Raw genomic sequence first — 25,389 nt, 5'->3', positions numbered from 1 at the left:
ATGGGGAACTGCTAAAGAGGGGTTTCCCAATACACTGCTAAGAGAATATGAGGCTCTGAGTGGCTGATTTTTACTACAACTCTTGTCTGACATCACACAGCCCTCAGCTGCTGTGTCCTCATCCAACGCATCGCAGATTCGCTTTGGAAGGAGCCAATGGACTAATTCAGCATGTCAAAGCTAATGTTATGAAATCCTTGGGTGTTTCCAAGCACAGTCATAGAAGTCAGAAACTTCAGCGATTGAATGAATTGCAGCAAAATTATGGTTTAACCTGTCATGAAGAGTAGGCTCTTAAAAATTGGTAATCTTGCCCGTGTTTTGCAATGTATGTCTTTGGCTGAGGTCACAATGAGAAGTCACTGCTGAATGTTTAACAGAATAAATGGTACACAGCCTGGTGCTTCAAAACTATTTAAAATTTTTACTTGTGCTTTGAACATTTATTTATTTTTCCCATTTCGTTTTGCAAGGCTATCCCTGCTGTATGAATGTCCCTATGAAATGCTGCTGTCTTCCAGCATTAATGTCACAGGTATAGGGCTTTGTCTCACTGTGACTGATCCTGCATGTAAAACAACCCAGCTAACCTTGGAAGACCACAAGAAGACCTGTTGGTCCTCCCTTTATCAGTGTCACCCAATCCATTAGTGAGATGCTAATTGGAAGGTCTTCACTTATGGTCTAACTCTGCTCAGTAAGGTCAGGATTTAATGTAAGGGTTTCCTTGACTGGACTCCTCAGGGTTAATTCCTTTCCTCTGGCAAAATGACTTGTGAGATGGGGTTCAAGCTTGATGTCTTGGATGAGAGGAAGAAGTTCCAGCACTTATTTCTGACACCTTTTTCTTCCAACAGTTCGAGTCTTTCTTAAGGCCGTTCTGAAAGCTTAAGGGGTCACTTTGTTCTTGTGCCAGCTCTGTGTGGATGCAAACCATCACCTCTGGACACTAAATTGTCTGGTTTGCCAAGGTGGAAATATGCTTCTGCTTGAGAAAATGGGGTCTGATTTGTGAGGACATTTGGGAAAGAATGGGAGGTGCTATCTTTGTGACTCACTCTCTCAGGCAAAATGCAAAATAGGGTAAAGACTGTATAGCAGCAACAGGGAATAAATAGGTTTCTGTTTTGCATAGCTGTTATCCAGGGAGACAGGGCTAGAGCAAACATATTCAGTGATAAGTCTCCTTTTTTTGTCTCATTGCTGGGTGTAAAAATCACTGTTCTAAGCTTGAGTGGGAAGAATTTGATGCACACCAAGAACGGGCCAGAATAAATGAAAAGACATGAACACGGACCAGGGTGGGTTTGTGCTGAGGGGAGCATCTGCAGCTCTTGTGAAGAGAACTACCAGGAAGTCTCTGCAAATCGAGGTACTTTATTTTTTATTGTATGAAAATAGAAAACCTGCATCACAGTGAAATGAAACTCTCCGTGTCTCCCTAGAAACAGTGGTTCACTCCTCCAGAGGTTCCTATTCCCTCGATGGTCTTCGAAGGGTAATGAGGTGATCAGTGGAGGACTCCTTCAGCTATTAGTCTTCCCTGGGCTGAGTGATACTGCAGAGAATTAAAGCTCCCAGAAGACAACAGACATTCCCAGGATCTCAATACATTTTATTTCTGTAAGTGAAAGAAAGGCTACAACAGAATTATTCACCCTTCCCCCACTCCCCATAACTTCCCTTACTGCTGCTGTATAAATTAAAGCTTGCAAGGGTTTTTCTCCTGAGCAGACTCTTAGGGCAAGTGCAAAACTCATTAAATGAAAACAAATGTTCAACCCTTCCCTGTTATTTCCCTCTCCATCTGGCCTGTTAAAAAAAAATTCCTAAAACTGAAATAGAAAAAGGTAGGAGTTTCCTGTTTTACTCACTACAGGGAAAGGCCAAGCTGAGCCCTGGTGCAAACAGTGAGACCATCCACCCAGCCTTCAACTGGGACTGACCAAGAAAGGAGAACCAGCCTCAGAAGTGGGTGCAGGGATGCTGAGCCCTGTGATAAGCTGGTGCACAACAGGAATGAGGCATGTGTCTCCTCTTCAAAGCACAGCTCCAGGCCACTGCTGGGTGCAGACCTGTGTGCAGGCAGAGTGTCCCCCAGCAGCCTAAGCTGGCCATTTAGTGACAGTAGATGCACTCAGATTGGCTCCAGCCATGGTGGGATGGAGCAAACTGCCACAGAGATACATTGGCTTCGTGGGAACACACAGAAAGTCTGCCTCTGCAGTGATTAAATGGAGCTGTAAACAATGGAATAAATGGAGTTGTAAACAATGGAACTGCAGAAGGGTTTCTAAGGGGTGAAATGGCCATGCAATGCCAAGCAGAGCCCTTCACCATTTCATTCACTGGGTATGAAAACCCAGTACCAATGAAAAATACCCACAATTTCCTAGAAACTTTAGGTGGACTATGCTGGGGTCCATGGGTGCTGAAAACAGCCATATTTCTGAATGGTAACTTGCCAGCAGTGTTGATAGGGGTTTGGTAATAACACCAGAGCCCACATGGCAGTTTTATTTTGCCCTGGTGTGAACTAATGTCTTCATAAGTCTCTGTCAGTGAATTGTATTAGCTGCAGTTCAGAGCAATCAGTCTCTTGGGAAGTTACCATTTGACTTTCGCACTTGCCCTTACTAAGTAATACTATAAATCTTTGAATCATCTGGCTGCCTTTGATCTAGCAGCAAGTGTGTTGAATACTTGGTGACTGGAGTGGAGGAAGGAGGGAGAGAAATACCTCAATGCTGTGCTAAAGCCATTCAGAGTGCTGAAAAAAAGAGAGATGGATATGGCTTATCTTCCTAATGAAATTATTTTAGTTTGCAATGTTGCAATTTGTGTTATCACACTTCAGAGCTGAGGAGGAATAATTATTTTTGTAAGTGTCTATTTTCTGGGAAAAAAAAGAGATATGTTTAGTTGTGTCTTAAAATGGTTTCAAAATAAGATCTTGTCGATAGCAGACTGCGCAGGTTGTTTGTAAATGGCCAAATATTTCAACATTATACAAATTCTTAAACAAGACAGATTTGAGGAGGGATATGCTGCTTGCAGGTGGAGCACCCATGGCAGAACGTGGGGAACCAGATCATAGTGTAGAGTACACTGTACTTGCAGCATAAAAACCCCAAGTCATGAGCCCAAGTGATTGCAATACAGAAAAAGCACTGGATTTCCCAAGGGTGGGATTTATCTCATTAAGTTCAGATCTTCCACAGTCATCTAGAGTCCCTTTAGCAGATAACGAACAGACTCAGCTCATTGCATATCTGCTGGAATGTGCAGCTGACCTTGCTTTTTGTTCCCAGTTATCTGAATGCTGCTGTTTGCACTGCCCCTTCACACAGGCAAAGGGGATGTTTCTCATCCCCTGAACATTTGTCACCTATGTTTTTGTGACGTTGTGAAGTGGGAGAACAGACCTAAATCCTGTAACTGGCTTAGCATGGGCTGTATGAGCATTTGTAACAGATACCATCTGGTGGGCAGCTCTTTTGGGGTGGATCAGTCATTACTAGGGAGCAGCACAGCAAGATTTGCTGTGGGAAGTGCTTTACTGAGAGTCAACATTGGCCTTATTACACCATGTCAATGTCACAGAGACCACATTGCCCTGAAACCTGCTCAGAAAAATGAGAGTGATAGCTGTGCCAAGCAATGTATTAAAAAAAAGAGGAAAAGAAGAGCATTGTATGCAATATTTGCAAGGCCATCAGCCACATCCATCAGCAATCACATCTATTAATATGATTACTATTGATAACGTGCCCTTCACTTCTGAGCTTCCTTAATTTGAGCATTCATGGAACTCAGGTACCAGCTGAAACACTTCTGATTTTTTTTCCCCCTGAATATTACTAGATGAAATTGTTATCAACGATGAGGAATCTTTGAAAAATGCCTTCCTCTGAGAATTTAATTTTGGCATCCCTTTTTGGTAATATTTAATACTCTCTTAACTGTCTGCAAACAAGAGCAGAAATGGGAGAGAAATGCATCCTTGAGCACACGTTCAGTGCTCAAATTCAGCTGCAGCACCAGATTTGAATGAGACAGCAAAGCAGGACACTCACCTTTTACTCCTGAATGCTCTTGAGGTCAAAAAGGAGAAAATGCACCATTCAGCTATAGAGACTTCCAGTTTCTGAGGCAATCACTTATTTTTTGCTGTTATCAGCTACTTGTGTTACCGTCTGTTATAAAAAATTACTCCCACACCCTTTATATCCTTGTATTGTGCTTGTTTATGCAGTTCTGCTGAGGCACTTATGAAACAGAGGAAGCTTGAAACTCGTCTTCCTATAATACTACACATAGACAACATGTGTGAGTATATGTCTGAATACATGTATATTTTTCTGGAGGCTGGTATAGTCAGGAATCCCTGCAGACATTTATTTATCTCCTGAGAGGAAAAGTGTATTTTACTATAAAAAAAAAGTGTATCTATACCTGTACCTGTACCTATGGCATGGAATCATAGAATGACCTTAGAGATCATCACACAGTTTTTTACATGGGCTCAAGCCTTCTGCAGCTTAGAAAGGCTCAGAGGGAAATTACGAGTCCAGTCTATCTCTTCTGTCACAGATACGTCCACAAATGTGAGTTATGCAGTGTAGTTTTCTGGTCACCTGCTCCTAAAATGTATGTTATACATATGTCTGTGAATACCACAGAAGAAAAAGGGATGTATGCCTTGTGACTAGCTTTCCAGTCCTCATGGGAAATAATATTTTCTGCTTAAAATATGTTGGGTTTTGTGGTCTTGAATTTCTTATGAAAGAGGAAGGCTTTCGATTTTCAGAAAGGAAGGCTGACTGGAAAACAAGTTTGATGTGCATATTTTGAGGAAAAATATTGACGTTTTATGTGCCAGGACAAAACTATCCCTTTTCTGTTTTTTGTGAGCAGTAGGAAAAGCATATTTTGTGAAACACACTTTAACTGTATTTATGCTTTGAGGCAGGTGAGATCCAGCACACTGAAAAAATGTGCTTGGTGAAAACAACAGGCAAGAAATCCAGGTGCCAGACTAGTGAGAACCAGGCAATGAAAGCACTTTTCTCTCCTGTAACAGAATCAGAGGTGTAAGTTACAGAAACCACACTGCCACTTTCCTCCAATATGCGGGACTCACCTCTGGGACTGCTCATCTGGATGAACATGGGATGTTTGGAGGGGGGAAGGGTTGTTTTTCTTTGGGAAGGCAGAGAGCAGGTGTTGTGGTGCACTTTCTATCTGCGTGCTTTAGTTAGTTCCCTCTGCCATTAGGAAGTGGTCCCCAGTTCCCACATTTGCAGCACAGAACTCCCACAGTGTAAAACAAGCCAGGGGATGCAACCTTCAAATCAGCTCGCAGGATCAGCTCAGCAGCCCAGTGCCAGGGTCTGAAGACAAAACGACAGGAGGAGGCTGCATGAGAAATACTAATTCCCACTAATGGTTGAGAGCAGAGGCACGTGCAACAGTTTGATTTGATGCATTTTCTTTAGCAGTGAAGCAGGTAATTTTGGATCTGCTCCAGACAGCTTATTCTTGTCTTGTAATAGAGTGAGTAAGTATAATTCCTTGCTTGTAAGGCCGGGCCCAAACAGATGACTTTCCCCTGGGGAAGCTCCATCAACCCCTCTTCAGCTCTACCAAGTTCCTTTGATTAGGCTGAGTGCATTATATAGTAATAAACCTCTTCAGTACTTTGGAAAACCTGCATTAGAACCAGCAAACAGGGGGTGTGTGACAGTCTGGATAGATGGATAGCCAGGTCTGATCACAGCAGCAACACCCGAAGGAGCAGCAGGATATCATGCCTTAGCAAATGCAGTGGCAGGACAAAAGAGTGAGTGAGTTCAAGGAAGCTTCAACATGTCCCCCGGAGGTAGTCACAGCTCAAGCCCTTACATCAGTAGGCACAGACCACCTAACAGCAGTGGGAGCGATCAATCCCTAAGAGAGAGGCCACCCACCTGCTTGCCTGGGGCAGCTGCTCCCTTGCACCTGCCCTGGAGCTGCCTCTATCTCTAAACACCCCTCCAGAGTATGGCAGCCACTACACTGGGGCACTGGGGCTATCTCAAAAGCCCAGGCATTTCTGAGTGTCCTTTTCCCAAGCTTACAGAAAAGTTCAGATGCCCCAGGATGGGTATGTTGACCCCTGCACTTCCCAAGCACAACCAGATTGTTCTGGGCTGCTGGCCCTCAAATCACTAACTTTTTAAATGAAGAGCAAATTCCTCAGAAAATACAGAGTTTTTCCTTTAAGCTTCACTTCATCATTGTACAGGACTAGTGGAGATTTCCCCTACGATGAATAGAGAAGCATGTGCCTCTTTCCAGTACCTACACTGCCTGACAACAGCAAACCACAGCTCTGCTGGAAATAGCTGCACAGAGCAATTTCTACATCCAAAAGTAGGTGGGAGCCAAACTGCTGCTGTGGTGGTCTCCTGGGGGTGCAGCATTTTCCTTGAAATCCCTCCATAGCCCTCTGGAGCAGACCCTGAAAGCATTTCACAACCATCCCCAGGGATGTCCTCTGGCCTTGGCACAAAGCCTGTGACCGTCTTCTTTCTCTGACAAGGAAACCCTCTCCAGTAAAGCTTCTGATCTGACAATGTGGAGCAATACTCATCATTTAGATCCTCTTAAAAAGGATGAAGAGTTTTAGGACTGGGATGGATGCACTTGAAATTAGAAACCTTGGTGCTATTGAGTGCTTACCTTGGGTGTGTTCTTGGTTGCTCAGGTGGGAGGTCCAGCCAGCAGTGTCTTGGAGGCTGGACATTTGCAGCCCTTTAGGGAACTCAGGGCTGAGAAGCACTGTGCTGAGCAGCAGCACTCATCCCCTTGACAGAGGGCTGCCTTCTCCACCTTAAACATAATGAAGTGAATGAAAATCTTTCTGCTTGAGCTTGGTCTGCAAACAAGGCAGGCTGGGGAAGTCTGGATGTTCCCCAGAGCACCAGATGATATTCAGGTCCAGTTTTAATTATTTTTAGAGCACGTATCTTCAGTTTAACCGTGTAAAAAGCCTCTGAATTATGTCTACAAACCAGATAGGAATTCCTGCTACACTTTTACATGAAAGCTTTCTGCTGCTTGTTGCTAAAGGCAATAATCTCTACATCTTTGCAGGACTTGTAGCCTCAAAGATTGAGAATCAGATCTCTTAGTTATATTTTTGTCCCTGAAATCCAGTACCCTGCTTTTTACCTTTTACCAGTGAAACTCTGTAGTTTCAGAATGCAGCTGGTAGCTCCTGTACCTCTCTAGGCTCAGCCCTTTCTTCTCCTTCCTTTTGTGCATGTGTTTCTTCCAGTTTACCAGCTCCATCAAGTAAATAGATGGTTGCTATGATTATGCTCCATGCTGAGTTAAATGTTGCTAACAGTATTAAAGAACTATAGAACAAAATGCCCTTCTGGGTGAAAATACAGTAGTTAAATGTAGAAAACCTGGGTCTCTCCATGCAGTCAAAATACAATTTAAAGCAGCCAGGTTCCAAAAAAACCCAACCCAAAAGTGCTTTATTTGGGCAAACATAGTGCATACTTTTGTTATCAAAATATACATGGATCAATATTGCTCTTTGAAATCTCATGGGGTCTCTGCTGGAAGATGACTGAAATGAAAATTACTCAGTCTAGGATTTCACACAGGGCTTTGTTTGCTCTCAAACTGAGGGAGAGGTTAGAGAAATGCTGATGCTAAGGGTACTGAGCTACCTCTGAAAGTCCTTCAGCTTTTCTTTGGTGTTTTCTGGCCAAAGGATATAAGGCAATGGAAGTCAGGTATAGTATTTGCTTCAGGTCCTGCTAAGTTGCAAGACATAGGGTTATAAAGATGTTATTGAGCCCTAAAATCAGGTTGTTTTTTGAAAATAACATTCATTAATTATGATTTTCTTATCTCCTTGGGATACTTGTACTTGGATTTCTGTTACCATCAACTTTCCAAAAATTAAGACATGGAAATGTTTAATGCCTTAACTTTTAAGGCTCTTCATAGATACGTTTTTTAATTCTTTTTTTGGGGGGGAAGGGTTCTTCTGAAAGATGTGCATGGTTTGCAAAAATCTAGTTGGAACATGTGGATATTGGAAAAACCCCCATGTCATTTTCAAATGTTAATGTCCCATCTGCCTCCCTAAGACTCCAGGCCCTCTGCAGTTTCTTATCTCATCTCAGTCTTGATGCAGTTTTTATATTATTGCCCCTGCAGGGATGAAAACAAGCCCCACTGACAAATAACTACATGCACCACAGCCATGCAGCTTCTGGACCAACCTCCCCATCTGCATCTCGGGCTGAAGGCCAGGTGCTGAGAGCTAGGACAAAAAAAAAAAGAATAAAAACTCTGATTTATTTGTTTTCTGTATACCTGCACAGAAGAGAGTGCAGAATATCCTTGCCATGGTGATGCAAGTGCACACGTTGTCAGATAATTTGAAGGCTGGATAATAACTGCCTAAGTGCATTTTTTAAGGAAAGTGCATATGCTTCACAATGCCTGCTAACAAGCTGCAGAGGAGTAGCATGGAAATCGGCATCCCCCTGCCCCCGCTGAGCCTGGAAAATGCTATTTAGAGCAGTTTGTTTTAATTTTAGTGGAGAGATTTGCTTTAAAAGCTTGTGCTCTCTATAGTATTATGCAACATATGCCCTGAAAGGCATGTTATTTAATCTGTTTTCTTGTTTGTGTTCTATTTAATGCTAAAAGGAAAAAAGGGAATACAGAGGTTTTCTACTGTCCTCCCCCTAGCAGCTTTTTGAGGAGGGTTGAGAAGCAAAAGCAAGGGGCATCATATTTCTGCTCCAGGATGGATGCATTTTGGACAAGTAGGAAAGAAAGCTGAAGGTGTGGGGCCAGTCTCTGCCTAACTCTGCATGCAGGAGTGGAGATTGTGCTGCCATAGACAACACAGGGCTTGTGTGATTTAGCATTTCAGGGCACTCCAGCCATTTCGGGGCATGGCAGCCACCTCACAGGGCAGCTGCTGTGTGACACCACTGATAGCAGCAGCACAGGTTCAGCTCTGCCTCCTCACATCTGAGTGAGGGGCTCAGCCCAAAGCTTCAACCAGAAACTGGTGAAACTCGGAAAAAATCTGCTTTTTTAGCATAAATTAAAATGCAGGATTCCTTCTATTGATAACCTCAAGAATAAATGGCTCTATAGGGCCTGTCTGTACTATTTCATGAAAAGAAACCCAGGACAATTCCTGCCATGAATTCCTGGTCATTTTGGGGCAGTGAGGTGCTGCTCCACAGAAAGCAGAGTTTTATTTGTTTCTTGGTTAAGCTGCAGGATTTCTGCCTGGTGTTTCTGGCCTCATCCTGCACTTCTCTCATGGACTGAACTGAAATAATTTCATTCTCAGAGGGCTCTGGGGAGCACCCTCAGCCCTGCGTTCAGATGTAACTGCTGAAACATCCCCAGGGTGGTGTTTTGGAGCTTAAAAATCTCTCATTCTCAGTAAGGGCAGCTTCATTTTCCCACCTTCTGCCAGCAAGAAGAAAGTGATTCCCAGGAAAGAAAATACATTAAAGCCCTGTTGGAAATAATTTCCCAGGGAGAGACTGGGAGGGCATGGGGTTGGGGGAAGGTGAAAAGGGAATAGACTGTATTCAGTTTCTGGACAAGTATACAGAAAAATTCATATGCCACTGTTGGTCTCCTAGGCAGATCACTCTTTGCCAAGACACAACCCAAATCTTCAGGGCAGGAACAACCTGTGTCAAGCCCAGAGATCCAGCAAGTTTCTCACCACTGGCCATAACTTTCTCCAAGACAAGTAGTTCTTGCATGGAAGAAAAGTAACACAATATGATACTCAGATTGTGTAGATTTTTCCCTCCTCTTTTATTATTATTTTATATATTTTTGTTTGTTTGTTTGTTTGTTTGTTTGTTGAGGCACTTCAACTTCTCCTGTTCAGGAGACGGGGAGGAAAAGAAAGAGACTTTTCTCTTCTGGATGTGGGAGTCTTGGCACCCTGTATTCCACATCTGCCCAGGGTGGGCTCAGACCCTGATCATTCCCCAGGAAGGAGATCCTTTGGTGAGTTTTCTCTAAGGCTGTGAAGCTCCTCTGATGTTATGGCCCATGGTTGCTTTGCTGGGGACAAAGACAGCCTTACCCTCACAGCCCTGGCCCAAGGGTGGGGTCACCCTCCTAGCAAGCAAAATTCTTGGCTGTACTGCCACAGCCATACCTAAAAATAAAATTAAAAAAAGAAGAAAAAAAAAGAAAGGAAGCAAAATGCAGTGTTTTCCACAGACTTTCCCAGCTGCATGATGTAGTTGTGATCTAAATACCTGAGGCAGCATTTTCAGAGCTTCAAATAAGCACACCAGCTAATGAAGGGATTTCTATTGGCACAAAGGATCCTTTTCAGCTAGTGGTGAAGGAAATAGGACAACCCCCTGAAGGAAATAGGACAAACCCAGACATCAGGAGGGGCAGTATTTTAACTCAAACCTCCTAAATCCTTTCTCTTTTGTCAGATGATCTGACTACCACAAGTGACCATACTTTGAAAAAAACCCCTTCTTTTCAAAATTTCTGATAGCAAAATCCCTCTTTAATCTAATTTGAATCAGGCCATGCTGGCCTTTTTCAGGCTGCTAGGGTATCCCCAGTAGTCACATTGCCCAGGAGGATGACAGGTTCATAAGAGTAATGGCAGCTCTGGTGAGGGAATGCAGAAATGGTCCCAGATTTTGTTATATGCAGAGTGCTGCCCAGATGGATAAGAATTTCCTCATGGAGCAAGGCTTGGACCATAGCTTCCTACAGTGAGAGGAGGGAATAAAACAGGGCCCTCATTTTTAAAGAGCATCAGGAAGAATCCACTCCTCAGGCAGAAGTTTTCTTTCAATAACTGAGTATGAATACAGGCCCCCCAAAAAATAAAAAGTGGAAAAACAAGGGAGTGACCAGGCTTAAAAGCAGTATTTGGGGTGGGATGCTTTGTAGTCATGCACTGCCAGGTTCTGGCTCTACCTCAGGGGTGTGTTGTGGCCAGTAACTCTAGAAGTACCTCAGATAGAAAATAATAATAAAAAAAAATCAGCTGACATTTTCCTAAATCAATACAGCTTACAGCAATTAAAGTAAAAAAAAGTACTTCATTTTATGTGCTTTTGGATATTTTTAAGGGTAATAAGCACTTGAAAAACCTGATTGTATTTTACTGAGTAGATGAATAAATATGTGAAGGGCTGATCCTGACTGGATACCAGGTAGCCACCAAAGCTGTTCTATCACTCTCCTCCTCAGCTGGATATGGGGGAGAAAAACATAAAAAACAGCTCATAGGTAAGGATAAGGGTAGGGACACAGCACTCACCAGTTACTATCACAAGCAAAACTCAAGACTCAGCTTGAGGAAATTAGTTTAATTTATTATAATTCATTATCAACCAAGTAAGAGTAGCGTAATGAGGAACAAACCCAAATTTTAAAACAGCTGCCCCCCACCTCCTTTTTTATCCCAGGCTCAACCTCAGTCTTCCATGAACTTCTCTGAAACAAGTCCTTCCCATTTCAACTACCCCAGCACGGGTCCCTTCCATGGTGTGCAGTCCTTCAGGAACAATTTACTCCTGAGTGGGTCTCATGCTGGACCAGGTTTGCTGGCAGGACCTGTGACCCAACAGAGGATCCAAATCACAGTTCCTGCCAGGAGGCTGCTCCAGCGTGGTCTTCCCACAGGATCCTTTGGGTATCCTGCATGAGGTCCTCCAGGGGCACTGCTGCCCCACCATGGTCTGTCACAGGCTGTGGGGGCATCCCTGCTCCAGTGCCTGGAGCACCTCCTCCCATCCTGCTCCACTGACCTCAGTGTCTGCAGGGCTCTCACATATTCTCACTCCTCTGTTTCAGCTGCTGTTGTGCACAGTTATTTGTCCATTCTTAAATCTGTTATCCCACTGGCACCAATGGGCTCAGCCTTGGACGGCAGCAGGGCTTTATTGGAGCTGGATGGTGTTGGATCCCAGAAACCTGGAATTTTTGAGCTTTCTGTGCTTTCTGGCACTGGCCCTCAGGAGAACACTGCTTTTGACCTGAGGCTTTGGAGAAGGCTTCCAAATTTAAATGATGGAGTTAAAGTCACAGTTGTTAACTAGTTAATATTAAATAGAAGTGTGTGCTTTCACATGGTGAAGGGTTTTGAATTTGAGGTTTTTGTAATATAGTAATAGGTATGGGACAAGTTGGAGGATTTTGGGTGGTGTCTCTTTTGGTGCTCATCTTCCTTCTTCTTCATGACTTCAGGTAGTAGTTTCTGGTTGGATAGTTAGTGCTGCAGTGCAGATCATAGGAGTTTGGTTATTGGGTTAAAAGTATAAATAATATAGGTGGTAATTCTCTATTGGACAGTTTAGCTTTAAGAGACCTTGTAGCTAGCTAGGTTCACCTCCATTTTGCTCACTTTTAGCTGGTAGCTGGAAGTGTTGCTGAACTCTCTGTACTTTAGATAAGATTTAGTAAACAACCAAGCCCTAGCACGAGAAAATTTGTCTCCTTCATGTTTTTTAATCCTGACTCTGAGTGAAGACAGAAGAAATTTCAGACACGCCACTAATTAAGTGGTCCAAATACCACCATTACAGATAGCACTGATTTCATTGGACACAGGGGAACTGCCTGGCACCTTCTCACAGAAGGCAGCCCTGTAGTCCCCCATTGACAAAACCTTACCATGAAAAACCCAATATAAAAAAGAAACCTGAAATTCACAGACAAGCCCAAATTAATTAATTAGCTTGAGAGAAAGCAAATTAAAGTGATGGTAGTTTAATAATAAAAAATCATACAAATTTTTATGAGTTCTGGAAAAAAATTTCTAGAGTGTCCCCAAGTTAAGGTGGCCTGTGGACTAACAGGAAAAAAAAGGATCAAGCTCTCCCCAGCTAACTGTAGCTTCATTGTTTAACCAGTGTGCTGTCTCAGGTTGGTGGAAAGAGATGGATGGTTGTGAACAGGAGTCTAAAATGAGGGGGTGTGTGTGTGTGTTTCCACAGATGCAGAGGCTGGATGCTGAGCATAAAAACTTCACTCTTAGGGTAGTTGCAGTCTGTGTGTCTAAGTTCAGCCTTTTTTAATTTTTCAGTTGTGCCACATTCTGTCAAGAATCAGTGGAAGGTCTTGCTTTGGTATCAAGCTTGTTACCTTCTTGGAGCAAGCACATGTGGAACAAACAAGAAGGGGTTGCTGTTGTTGCTGTTGGGTGCTTCCCAAAGGAGAATTTCTGTCTGCAGAGGTGGTTGGGAATATCTGGTTGTGAGGTGGGAGGTGGCACGAGAGTCAGGACAGCTGCTCTGTGCCTGCTGGGCTTAGTTTCATGGCTTGAGTGGGAGTCATCAGTGAGTTTTCCTCCTGGCCCAGTGGCTGAAACAAGCCGGGATCCTCCATCCTGGTGGTCTGATAGATGATCAGTTCAGTCTGTAATTGTTACTTACATGGGCCTCGAGGCAATTTGCTCTGGCCTGCAAATGCAAGATACAGCCATGCTGGGTGCCAAAATGAGATGTCAAGTTGTGCTGCCCTTTTCAGCGAGAGGAGGAATCTGCCTCGGACAGGAACGCGTTCACCTGCAAACCCCTCAGGTTTTGTGTAGGGGAGTAAAGCTGGCATCTGTACACTGAGCAGGCTCGAGCAGGCTGGGTGCCCACTCCTCTGCACCTGCACTGGGCTTTTATCTACCATCAGGAATTTACACAGGGATGGTGGCAGCTGCCTCTGCAGGGGTGACATCCTGTCCCTGCCAGTAGCCTGGAGAGCCCAAGGCAGCATCTGTGGCACAAGAGCACATCTTGTACTCCACCAGGTTCTGCTGCATCCCGTGGCACTCCACAGCATCCTGTAGCATCCTGCTGAATCCCATCACTGTCTATAGCCTGCTGCCCTGTCACTGGAGCTAAATTCATTTACTCTTTCTGGCTGTGCTAGAGCAGGGGGAAGGTTCTGCCTTTCCAGCAGCCCTCCCTGGCTCATCTAGAGAGAGCCAAACGTGAGTGGAGTGGTTTATTCAGTTGTGGCTTTTGACTGAATATACGTACTGGGATAATTTAGTGCAGAGACAGGGCTCACTCCTCAGCCAGTGAATAAAGGCATCTCCTCTTCAGTTACAAAGGATTGCAGAGAGGAATGCTGAGTGCCAAGATTTATGAAGCCACATGTTTATCAAGGAGATGAAATGAAAGAAAACACCTCACTAAAGCTCAGCAGAACTGTGGCACCTTCTTTTCCTTATTAATGCTAGAAAAAGAATTAATTCTCCCCACTATGACTCTTCTCCTGGCTTGCATCTTATTTCTTTACTGGGTCCAAAGCTCATCTGCCTGCCCTGCACTGCCAAAGAAAAGCTCTAGAACAGAGCAGCCCTGCATAGGAAACTCTTGGGAACTGGCTGGGGCAGCAGACAAGTCTGCCTTTGTGTGGTAGCTTGTTTTGGAAGTTTGTCACGGTCTGACACAGACAGGCACTCACTGTGCCCAGGCACCACCCAGCACAGGGTGTGCCCTGTGCAGAGCCCAGGGACCCTTGGGAGCCCACACCCTTAAAAAATGGGGGGAGGTTGGGGAGGTGAAGATGGGACAAAAGTAGTAATTAGGTATAGGGTTAGTTAGCACTGTGAGTGCTATTTTAGGGAGCTCAATTTTCAATGTAGTATGGCCTTTTTCCAGATTAACAGTGGCATAAAAATATCCTGACCTTTTAAATAGTTTTCAGAAACCTGTCTCAAACAGGTTTCTTAAGGATAAGCCTCACTTATATCTGAAGCAAATATAATTGAAGATATTACAGATTTTAGTTAACTCTTTCTTTTTTGACTTTGTAAGGAGCAAAATATGGTTTTCCTGCTGAGAGACCCTTGAAGCTTAGCTTTTGTCTCAAGGCACCTAGTTACAGGCTTAAAATCTCCATGTTGCTTTCAAATACAGGGGTTTTTTTACTAACTTTTTTTCCCCTGCCTCTATGCAGAAGCACTTTCTGTTTGAAGATAACAAGTGGATGGAAATGAAAGCCAGGGATGGGAACAGAAGGATACAAGGGCTTTTTGGACTTCAAGCAGGTGATTAAAAAGAAAAGTCCACAGTGTGGTAATTCAGTCACTTATATTTCTTGGGTTTTTTTCCTGCTCCAAACAAACACCATACAAAAAAAATGTAAATTGCTTCTCTCTTCAAACGACACTGAATTACCTCTAAGTAGTGTTCAAAAGTCTATTATTTAAACATGACGAAGTCTGCATGTTTCCTTCTGCTTTCTTTGAAAAACAAAAGTGTTCTCCTCTTCAAAACACAGCAGTGGGCTGTGACAGCTCCTGAGCACAGAGCTACCCCTGGCCTGGCCCAGCCAGAGGCAGTGACCTCCAGACTGTGCTGGAGGGACCAGCTGTGGACAAGGATGGACAAGGATGATGAGCTGAATAGCTGTCCCTGGCACAGGGCTGCCTGGCACGAGAAATTCCACACTCAGAGCAGTGCTGGAGAAGAGAAGGACATGGGATGAATCCTATTAATTTTTTAAGCAGGTTTTCTCTGCACATTCCACAGAATGGACAATACTGGTGGTGCACCTATACCTGTAAAATTGTTTACATGGTAAAGCACATCCTGATGCACACAGACTTAGGGCTTGTGCTCCAGAGCTGTCCCTTGTCAGTTGCCCTTCCCAAAAATGGGATATTTTGTATTTTATTTTTCTAAAGAGCCCCCAAGACAAAGAGCAAGCCCTAGCTGAAGTGCATGGGATGAAATCGTGGTAATGCTATATGGGGAAATAAAATTGGCTGAAGCAAGATCCCAGTGAATGGTTATATCAGACTAGGATGAGAACAGGGAGCTGCAGGGAGGAGAATAGTCCATGGATGCTTGTTTGGAAATGTATTTGGACATGACTTTCCTCTGCTTGTGCTGCTGCCTCTGGAGGGGAATGTGTGGGGCCAGAAGGTGCTCTGTGCAATGGAGAAGGTGCAGATTTGCCAGGGGTTGGGAGAGGGCTGGGACCGTCCCCCACTCCCACTGTGACCCCTTCCTGGGGACAGGGAGGGGCAGAGGTATCCACTGAGACCTCTCAGCTTTTGATGTGTCCCCAAAACCTCATGACAGGAGTCACTGCTCGACTTCAGTCCTGGATGAGCAGGAGCCATCTGGCAAGGGGGCGGTTGCTGGTGGGCTACAACAGCAGCCAACTGAATGCAATAAAACCACATGGGGTATTTTTGGAAAAGCTGACATCTTTCTTTCTCTCTTTAGCACTGAATAATCCAAGAGCTTGGCTTCCTTGCACTGTGGGCCTTGCTGAAAGCAACACTCAATGGGCAGGAAATGCTGCCACCTGTTTTTGATGGTTGCAGACACCACCAGTACATTTGGATATAAATGAATTAATTCATTCTTAATCTTCAAAGCTTAGAAAACTTCAGATGAACTGAAGATTTTGGTACCTAAAACTGATGAAAAATTTCCATGGACCCCCAGGGGAGAGGAGTCTTTGCCTGCAATGCCTCCCATGATGTCATCATTTGCCCTCAGTTTCCAGATGAAGCCAACTCAAACTTTCCATCATCTTACAAGGAGCTTTTAGCTATAATGGTTTTATTGAGTTCTTGAGTGTTAAGCAAAACAATCCAGCTATGGAGTTAATTGTGTCTGCAAAATGACAGGGATCTTACAAACTGCAAACACCCAGCCCACTCAGGATAAAAATGGTTCATGCAGCTCTAACAGTACACACGTGTGATTGAGAGTTTGTTGGTAATTTGGGTTTTTAGTAAATATAACCCCCACATTTTCATCAGCAATTTGATTTAAAAAAAGAAAAAGAAAAGGAAGAGCTTTGCATTTTCAGGTTTTTAAAGTGAAAAGCTCAATATCTCCCTTCTTGCTCTCAAGTTTTGAAGCATTTACACATAAAGATTAGGATAAGAAGCAGCATCAGGCCCTTCAGTGGGCAGTTGTGGGGGGTGTGAAGGACGTGTCAGCCAAAATGCTGCTTAAACAAGAGGCATCTCTGCTGTTTTCCTTAGCACATTTCTGGTTTGTTTCTAGGCGTGCAAATGGTGAGCAATATCTCTGTTGTGGTTTGGGTTTCTAAAAGTCCAAGTAGATTTTTGTGGGCATTGTGTTTTGGGAAGGAAAGTTAGGAAGGGTGAAAAGATAGGAACTACATCCAAGCAAGTCTGGCTGCAGGGACAATTCAGTGCCTTCATGCACATAAAATGGGTGGTCCAGGAATAAACTGCAGACTTAAAAACCTGCAGCCTTTGGAAAATGTGATGAACAAGCACTAGCAATATACCATGGGGAATTTTGGGCCAGGAAATGCTAATTTTAGCTGTGTTTAAACACAGCAGTGCTGTCTTTAGGAGTTGTGGGGCCAAAGTGAGAGGCCCCTTGGTCCAGCTCTGAGTCAGCACTGCCTCTGGAAACCTGCACCCTGTCCTGACTAGGGAAACTGCCCAGATAATGAAGAAGAATTAAAGTCCCAGCTTGTCTCCCTAAAGAGGGAATGGACACTCCACCTGGTCTGAGCAGCTTTTATTCACCTTGGCCAGCTCTTACACTTTTCCAAGTCTCTCAGAAGGCTCTTTCAAGCATTTTGTGTTCACTAACAGACTATTTCCATGCATTGTGTATTTATTTCTGTGCTGCAGCAACAGCCATGAGTAAACTAAATGCTGATGTCTTTAACTTGCTTTTAAGAAGGTTCTTGTTTAGTCATACCTTGCACAGGGCTACATCACAGACAGGTGCTTGCAAGATGAGCTGATGAAACAGGACTTTTAGAGCTTTTATTTTTTTTTTAACTGCCTTTTTTTTGTTAGAGTCGGGATTAAATGTTCGAGAGATGGTATTTTTTGTTTGGACTCAGGTTTATTAATTCTTATTTAAATTACAGTGAGTTAAACAGCACTTCTAGCTAACAAGCTAAAAATTGAGACATATTTCTCTCTTTACAAGGCCTTTTAGGGCTAAATTATCCAATTAAGAATGGACACTTAAATTATTTTTACTTTTAACTTAATAACTAATCACTCGTGACCCGCAATGTGAATTTTTAAATCTAATTAAATAAGATCACCCAAACTCATGAAGAAGAAGGTGAAGATGGAGGACAAAACTTCCACCCCAAAATTTCCTTCTTGCTTTTTATATATTGCTATGTTCTGAAACCTTAAATTATAAGTTTTCTGCCATATGATACTACACACCTTTATTCAAACTACACACTTGTGATGCCAGTTCTATTCAATTTTGGAAGCCTTCTCCACGGCCTCAGGTTAAAAGCAGTGTTTTCCTGGGGGCCAGTGCCTATCAGCATAGAAAGTCTAAAATTCTCAGTTTCCAGAGTTCCAACACTGACCCAGCTAAAGCCCTTCCAGCAGCAGAGCTGGCTGCAGGACCCGGCTGTCTTTGCCTGCCCTGGCAAGGATCTGCTACACCTCATCTTGGAAGGATTTATGTAGTGCTGGACTTCATGTATCAAGGGAGACATTACTGCACAGAGCAAACATGTGCACTTAAAGCCACATGGAAGCTGCTGCTCCAAATAGAGAGAATTCCTCATGCAGCTATATAGAAAAACCTTCCTTAAAAGTTGGTCTTTGCTCTTCTTCATGTAAATAAAGCATAGTCTTCCATGACACTGTTGCCATTTTCAACAGTGGCTTCTAATTCTAGATTTTGAGATTTAGGGGTGGCCAGGCTCCTGGGAAACCACAGGAAATTTTAAAGCACCAAAGCACCATGATCTCTTTGAGTGTGTGATACACTACAGGGTTTCACAGCCCAGGACAGCTGGAAAATCCTTATCTGGATATGGGTATCCAGACCCAGAGACATTTGTAAATCTTTAACTGTTGAACCTCTTATGCCGGGGCAGAACATTTTGTTGTTGTATTTTTCAGCTGAAGATATATGTGTGATGTGACCACATGGAGTCTCCTTCAGAAGAAAGGAACCTTGTGAGAGGCACATGGGGTGACCAATGGAGCTGTTGCTGCTGGCAAAGGTGCCTGTCATTCCTGGGACAGTGGCCTCAGTGCAGGTGCTTCAGGAACCCCTTCAGGAGGCAGCAGAGGACTCCCCATAGCATCTTCCATTGCAGGAAGTGCAACCATCCCTGGGGCTTTCTGATGGCCAGGATTCACACTGCAGAGCATGGGAGAGAAACATGGAGGCTTTTGTGCAATGGCACAGGAGATTCCTCATGAAGCAGGAAGTTTCTCTGCCATGTTATCTGGTGCTTCTCTTCCTGGTCTCTACGCTCTGGGAGGGCACTGGCATCCCTTTGCTATGGCTCCTGCCCTGGTTTTCAAACACACAGGGAGGAACTGTGGGACCAGTAGTGGGACCTGCCCTGGTCCCTTGCTTGGGAGAACTCCTGACCAGGGCACAGCCATCATGTCCCTGTTTGCAAAGCAATTGCCGACCTACTTCCAACTGAGTCAGCATCAGTTCAGTTCCAACCCCTTATCCATTCTCAGCTGCAAGTAACCAAATTCACTTGTGGTACAGCTCCAGTAAAATTTAAGCTTAATGAAGTCAAGTCCACCAGCAGCCAGCGAGGAAGATGTGCAGAACCTTTGCAAAGGCAAAAAAAGGCAGTTGGGAAGCTCTGAAGATCCCTTTATCTTTCTAACAGCCACAGGACTTCTGAATAGCATCCAGCAATGCCTTTCCTTCCCCCACTTTGCTGCACGTGCATGCCCCTGCTTCTCATGGCTTCTGCAGTGCCTTTGACACATACCTGTTACTGTGCCATCACAGTGCATGGCTTTATCAGCATTGTTTTCAGAACTGCCACTGCTCCCTTACAAAAGCACATGGATGCACTTAATGCTGGACTGAAAAATCCCCAAGGCATAGATCAGTCTTGATCAAGAACCAGCTGCTGCAAAAACATAAGACTTTAAAAAATGTATTTATTTAGTTTTGATGCAGATATATGTTTATGTTTTATAAATTGTCACTACCAGATGATTCAAGCACACACAGTTTTGACAGTTTATTTTAAGCTGAACATCTCCATTTACTGAAACCAGTATTCATGCAGAAGCCTTTAATATGGCAACTTGAATAACTAAACCTCCTCAGACCCTCCATATCTTGTGTGTGTGGATTGGGCAGTCAGTAATGTTTAGGATGTTTAAGCTTGCAGCGGAGCAAAAGGTGAGCATGACACTGGAAAGATGGCTCAAGGCATAACAAAGCAGTACTTGTTGATTGAGTGGGTAGAGCCTTCAGGAGCAAGCACAGACTGCTGCCCTGAGCAGTGAATTGGGTGTGAATAAATGATAAGTTAAAGTTCAAAGCAAGGTCATTGAGGAAGTAATGTAATAGAAGCAAGAGCAGTCTCTGAATTACCTGAAAAGGTCTGAGGAAATTTCAACCAGGGTTTCACAGCCAGTGCAGGAGGGTGGCAAGCAGATTCATGACTGGGCACACAGAACAGTGATGTATAACTGAAAAAGCCTGGAAAAAACACTGGAAGGTTGTTTTGTTCATGTTTTGACATTTATATGCCCAGTTCTAATGCCCTGGCATATGTGTGAGGTATAATTTCTGAGATTAGAAAGCCATCCTGATACAACACTTCTGGCTGTTTCTAAAAGATCTTTCTACATCCAGTAGGATTTTTTGAAATGGATAAATCACTGAGAAGTTGGTTCACATAAACAAGACTAAGAAATAGGGACCACTATGATGCTTAATTCACAACTCTCTTCTCAGTCATTAATTTCATTGGGACTACTTCAGCCAGAAACATCAAGCAGACACAGAAGTGCTTGCGGAATTCAGTGCAAATATTTCAAACAGTGTACAGGGGGCTGCTGTTGGTGAAAGACCACAAACAAGGGTACTGTTTTAATTGCCTTGTGGAATCTTTTCATAAAGAGTTGCATGATTTTTGTGGATTAGCCACACACATTTAAAGCTTTGTTTTGCCTGATACAACAACTCCTCAACTGCACCAACAGGAATAACTTTACAAGTTTATTCTATTTTATTAAAATCAATGTATACAGCTTCAAAAAGAAATTAGCATTTATTTAGCTAAAATGTTTCAAATATTAATAGCAGCTTCAAAATGTTTACAAGTCCTAAAGCCCAGCAAGTAACATGCTTTGATGTGTTTGTCTTCTGGCAGCTAAAGAGAGAAGTGATTTAAAATGTAAATAATTAGTTTGCTTAATATTTTCTTTCCAAATGTGCAATCTGTTTGGGCTTTTTTTCCCCCCTCCAAACTGTGCTTTAATTTACACTTTATTGGTGTTATTTTACAATGTATCTCCCAAAAGAAAATGGAGACAACTTGCTTGCTGACATCCAGCTGACCTGGTTCTTGCCTTCAGGTAACTAACTCCCTGTGTGGGTATGGCACATGTTGGCCTCAGTGTGGCACATCTTCCTTCCTATCTGTAGGCACAGCAGCAACCCTGCTGAGCCCATTGCTCCATTCAGGTCAGCAGGATTATTTGGTTTATATAAATTAAATGAATACATTTTTGAAGGATTGCTGCCACAATAAATATATTTTATCTTTTAGTAGGAGGGGATTAATTTACACCTTAGGTATTTCAAAATAAATCTCTAAGGTTGTTTTTTGTTTTTGCTTTGTTTTGTTTTGTTTTGTTTTTGCAACAAAATAGAGCAGTTATGGGGGCCTGATTCCCAGCTGGGTAAGTCAGCTTGCAGATATTGGAGATGCTATGATAGTTACAGCAGCTGAGGATTGAGATCTACAGTTTCCCTAAATATATGATGCAGATGTACAAGTCACACCCACAGTGGCAACTTAACACATCTATCTGTGAGCACCTCTCAGTCTCAAAGGAACCCTTCTTATCTCTTACTTACGGAAATAATTTTTGAAACACTGAAAGCAGAACAACTAAATCGAATCTTGTACTGCAAAGGCATGGCCAGAGAGGAAATTAGGTTCTTTTTGAAAAGAGTATAATGAAATGCAGCTCTGAGCCAAAGCCCAGTGATGCTCCAGCTCTTTCTGCTGCCAGCAAATCCCACAAAGGCCTCTGGGACACCAATCCTGCTGTGAAAAGGAGGTGACTTCCGATGCAGAGGAGTCAATAAGCTCAGGGGATCCTCACCCAGCTGTTAGGGCTGCTACCGTAACTGAGAGAGGGCACACACCTGCAACATCCCTGGCAAGCTCCTGCTATGACCCTGTGACACTCTTAGACTGAATTTAATATCCAGCAAATCTATGAACTCTGCCCACCTGGTATCTGACACTGTGTCTTTCTGTGAGATCCTGTTTTACAAGCAGATGAAAGTTTCTAACCAGATGGCAACATTTACACATTTCAAAGTGTCATTTGACTTCTCCTCTGACATTAAAAGACACAGCATCTCCACACAGATGAGTTAGTTACAATGGCAATCTCTGCACAGGATGTGTTAAATACAGCCAGCCAACCTTGCAAAAAACTCACCTGCAGTCGTCCCAACAGTTACTGTCAATACTGAGCAGGTTGGTAGGGCAAGCAGAGATACCTGACAGGGAGCTGTCTCCCCCAGCTAGAGACCTTTGCAAAGGGAGTTCCTGCAGCTGAGTGCTGCAGGCTGCCTTGCCAGTGAGTGGAGAGTGCTCTGAGGGCACAGCATCTGCCCTGCTTCAGAGGGGTGTGCCAAGACACACACTCCTGCTCGTGCTGGCACTGGCAGGGCAGATGCCCTACCTGCCTTTCTGGAAACTGAGAGGCCACTTGAACTGCCCCATCTCTATCACAATTATTATAGCAGAGGAATGCTAGCACATTTTCAGCCAGTAACAAATGAGTCAATAGGTGTGCTTTCCTCCACTAGAACCTGTACATATAAACCAAGATTCGTCTTTATCTCAAGGGTAAAAGGAAGAAGCTCAGCTTCAGGTTTGTTTTTTTCAAATCAATCATATGCTAAAAGCTGTTCACAGGAGACTGCAATAGCGAGTCCCTTAGTGCCTTTCCCCTGTCCCTAGTCAATTCTGATCCCCAAAAGCAGTTTAGTTACATGCGGATGTGTCATGTTTCATGAGGGTAACATATTTACAGGCTGACTGCTCTTATTTACATTGCTTTCATCTCTTCCTTTCATTGGCATTTTACAGTATCATATTATCAATTCAGCCTTTGGGAAAGAGGCCAGTGTATATAAATCTTAGGAAAAAAAAAGATCCTGAGTGAATTAGCAAGTGACAGATGGTAGGTAGAGTGTCTTACCACGCTGAGCCAATCCACATGGCAGGCAAGTTGCCAGGCACAGAGCATGGCACGAACAAGTTGTGGCCTTAGAAAAACTGATGGCAAGCAATACAAAGACCATGAAAACCTGTGATGAGGAAAAGAAATGCAGCAGATAATTCCTATGTAGTCATGGTGGCCAGGTGTGAAAGAACCAAGCAATGTGCCAGGCTAAAGCCCCTGGGATCCATCAGGCTGGCACAGGGCAGTGCACACCCATGTACCAGTGGCAGTCTGGGGTTTACAGCCGTGTGAGGTCAGGTCAGAGATAACCTCAGAAAGCAGTGCAGCTTCCTGCTTTTAGGGCTGGAGACAGCCTGCTTTACGCCAGGCCCAAATACCTTGCTTAGCATGCACCCTCACAGTTAGTCATTCGGCTTCACCATCTCAGGGACTCGGTCTAACCTGGCTGAAACAACAGCAAAGGTGCCTCACAAAATCCCACTCTGCCAGTCCTTCGCCCCACTGGCAGCAGAACAGAGCCCTCCAGTAACAGTGGCTGTGGTAGTGCTCCAGCACCCAAGATCACAGGCTTCCCAGCTCAAACTCTAGAGCAGACAAGAGGCACCAGCTCTTTGCCACCAAATCCTTCTTTACAAACAAGCAGCAAGCTTTCTGTACAGCATGGTGTACAGCCATGCCCAGCCAAACACCAGCTCCTCCAAGGGAACGGCTGAGTTACAATTAATGCCAGACTGGGAAGTCACTTTGCAATATGGATGGTCATTTATTTATTGTTTGACACATCAAATGCTATGGCTGCAATATCAGAACATGGTGTCATTTATAAAATATCAGTATTATTAATGTGGTGGTAAAATACTGTTAACATTTACAGAGAAGTGTATAATAACTCCATAGCTTTGCCTCAGTGACAAAATACACTGGCAAGCAGATGATGGATGGAATATAGTGACTCTTTATTATCATGGTTTTTCCTCCTTGATTACTGAATGGCCTATAATGATATCAATAATTGTTGCTGAATCTAATCCTTTCAAATATGGTAGATAGATCCTTTGCTTTTACAGTATGTGTCAGAATAATAGAGAAGCATCTGAAAAATAAAGAAAAGGCATTTTTTTACAAAATGAGATGAAAAAATAAAACAATATAAATGGAACTTTCAAGTGTTTCTTTTTATATTTAAAGCTCTTATTTCAATAAACTGTATTTAAACATTCTTAAATAATCATTCTGTACCTTTATTTTCTGTTTCACCTTTGGAAACAAATAGAGTAATCTCACTATAAATGTGTGCAAATAGAAAATATATAAATATATTTATGGCCCACGTCATAAAAAGGTGGTCTCGGAATTGTCATTTTTACAACGATCAGTTGGGGTTCCTTTTGTTTTGTCCTGCAAGTTATTTGAGCTCTCTTCTTTCAAGCCTTTGAAGTCCACATGCAAAGAAGAGCCAAGCACACACATACTGTCCTGTGTTTCGTTTTGTAAACTGCTTGATGACACCTGTAAAACAGTCCCAATGTGACTGAACAGTGGAGTTGATGTGATCCACTTCAACAAACTGAAGTCAGCTTGGTCGACTGCTGAGCTCCATGGGAATGTTGTTCCTACAGGCAACGACTCCACCTCTGAAGTGCCACATCGAACTTCATGAAACCCCACGGACCTTTCCAGACTGCTTGCTGATGAGGGGAGCTTGTTTTCCTCAAACAACACAGCACCCTGGGGAGAGGCAGCTGCAGTCTGATCTGTTTTATGTTCTGCCTTTGCGTGCTCTCGGAAAAGTGACTCCCTTGTTTGAGGAGAGGTTGGCAAAGGAGTGCTTTGGTTATTAGCCTTGTAAGAATCACTGGCATTTGAGCCAAGGCTTGGGGAGAAGCTGTCTGCAAAGAGTCGTGTCTGACATACTGTCTCCTTTACATTCAACTTGGCAAGAAGCTGGGCGCGATTCTCAGGGGACAGTTTACTCAGCTGGCGTCCAAGCTGAAGCTGGGTTGGGAATAGTGTTCCCTGAAGGGTTCTGTACAGGAATCTGCAAGATGAGAATGGGCATGTGAGAAGAAATGAAAGAAGGAAATACCCAATACGTTATTAGAGGGAAAATATCCAAGACAAAAGTACAACATAGAAAAATAACGCTCTAACGCTCTAGACAA

The 25,389-nt window shown here is 43.5% G+C and overlaps 1 protein-coding gene and 2 long non-coding RNA genes across 3 annotated transcripts in view; 2 read left to right on the top strand and 1 right to left on the bottom strand.

The window, feature by feature from the left end:
• Window positions 1-377: 377 nt before the first annotated feature.
• Window positions 378-5,492, top strand: LOC148224885 (uncharacterized). The gene is made up of 3 exons (XR_015801615.1): window positions 378-1,372; window positions 1,446-1,623; window positions 4,256-5,492. It is a non-coding gene; the product is annotated as an uncharacterized LOC148224885 (long non-coding RNA).
• Window positions 5,493-5,607: 115 nt separating this feature from the next.
• Window positions 5,608-24,446, top strand: LOC148224884 (uncharacterized). The gene is made up of 2 exons (XR_015801614.1): window positions 5,608-10,062; window positions 18,926-24,446. It is a non-coding gene; the product is annotated as an uncharacterized LOC148224884 (long non-coding RNA).
• ATP10A (ATPase phospholipid transporting 10A (putative)) overlaps window positions 24,163-25,389 on the bottom strand; it is a 110,396-nt gene continuing 109,169 nt past the window's right edge. Inside the window, exon 21 of the mRNA XM_014892538.2 lies at window positions 24,163-25,265. Coding sequence (XP_014748024.1) covers window positions 24,560-25,265 — 706 coding nt within the window. The 3' untranslated portion in view covers window positions 24,163-24,559. The remainder of the gene's footprint in view (window positions 25,266-25,389) is intronic.

The sequence above is a fragment of the Sturnus vulgaris genome, chromosome 2, assembly GCF_052056855.1.
Source record: "Sturnus vulgaris isolate bStuVul1 chromosome 2, bStuVul1.hap1, whole genome shotgun sequence".
Classification (NCBI taxonomy): Eukaryota; Metazoa; Chordata; class Aves; order Passeriformes; family Sturnidae; genus Sturnus; species Sturnus vulgaris.
This window is presented reverse-complemented; position numbering and strand designations above follow the sequence as displayed.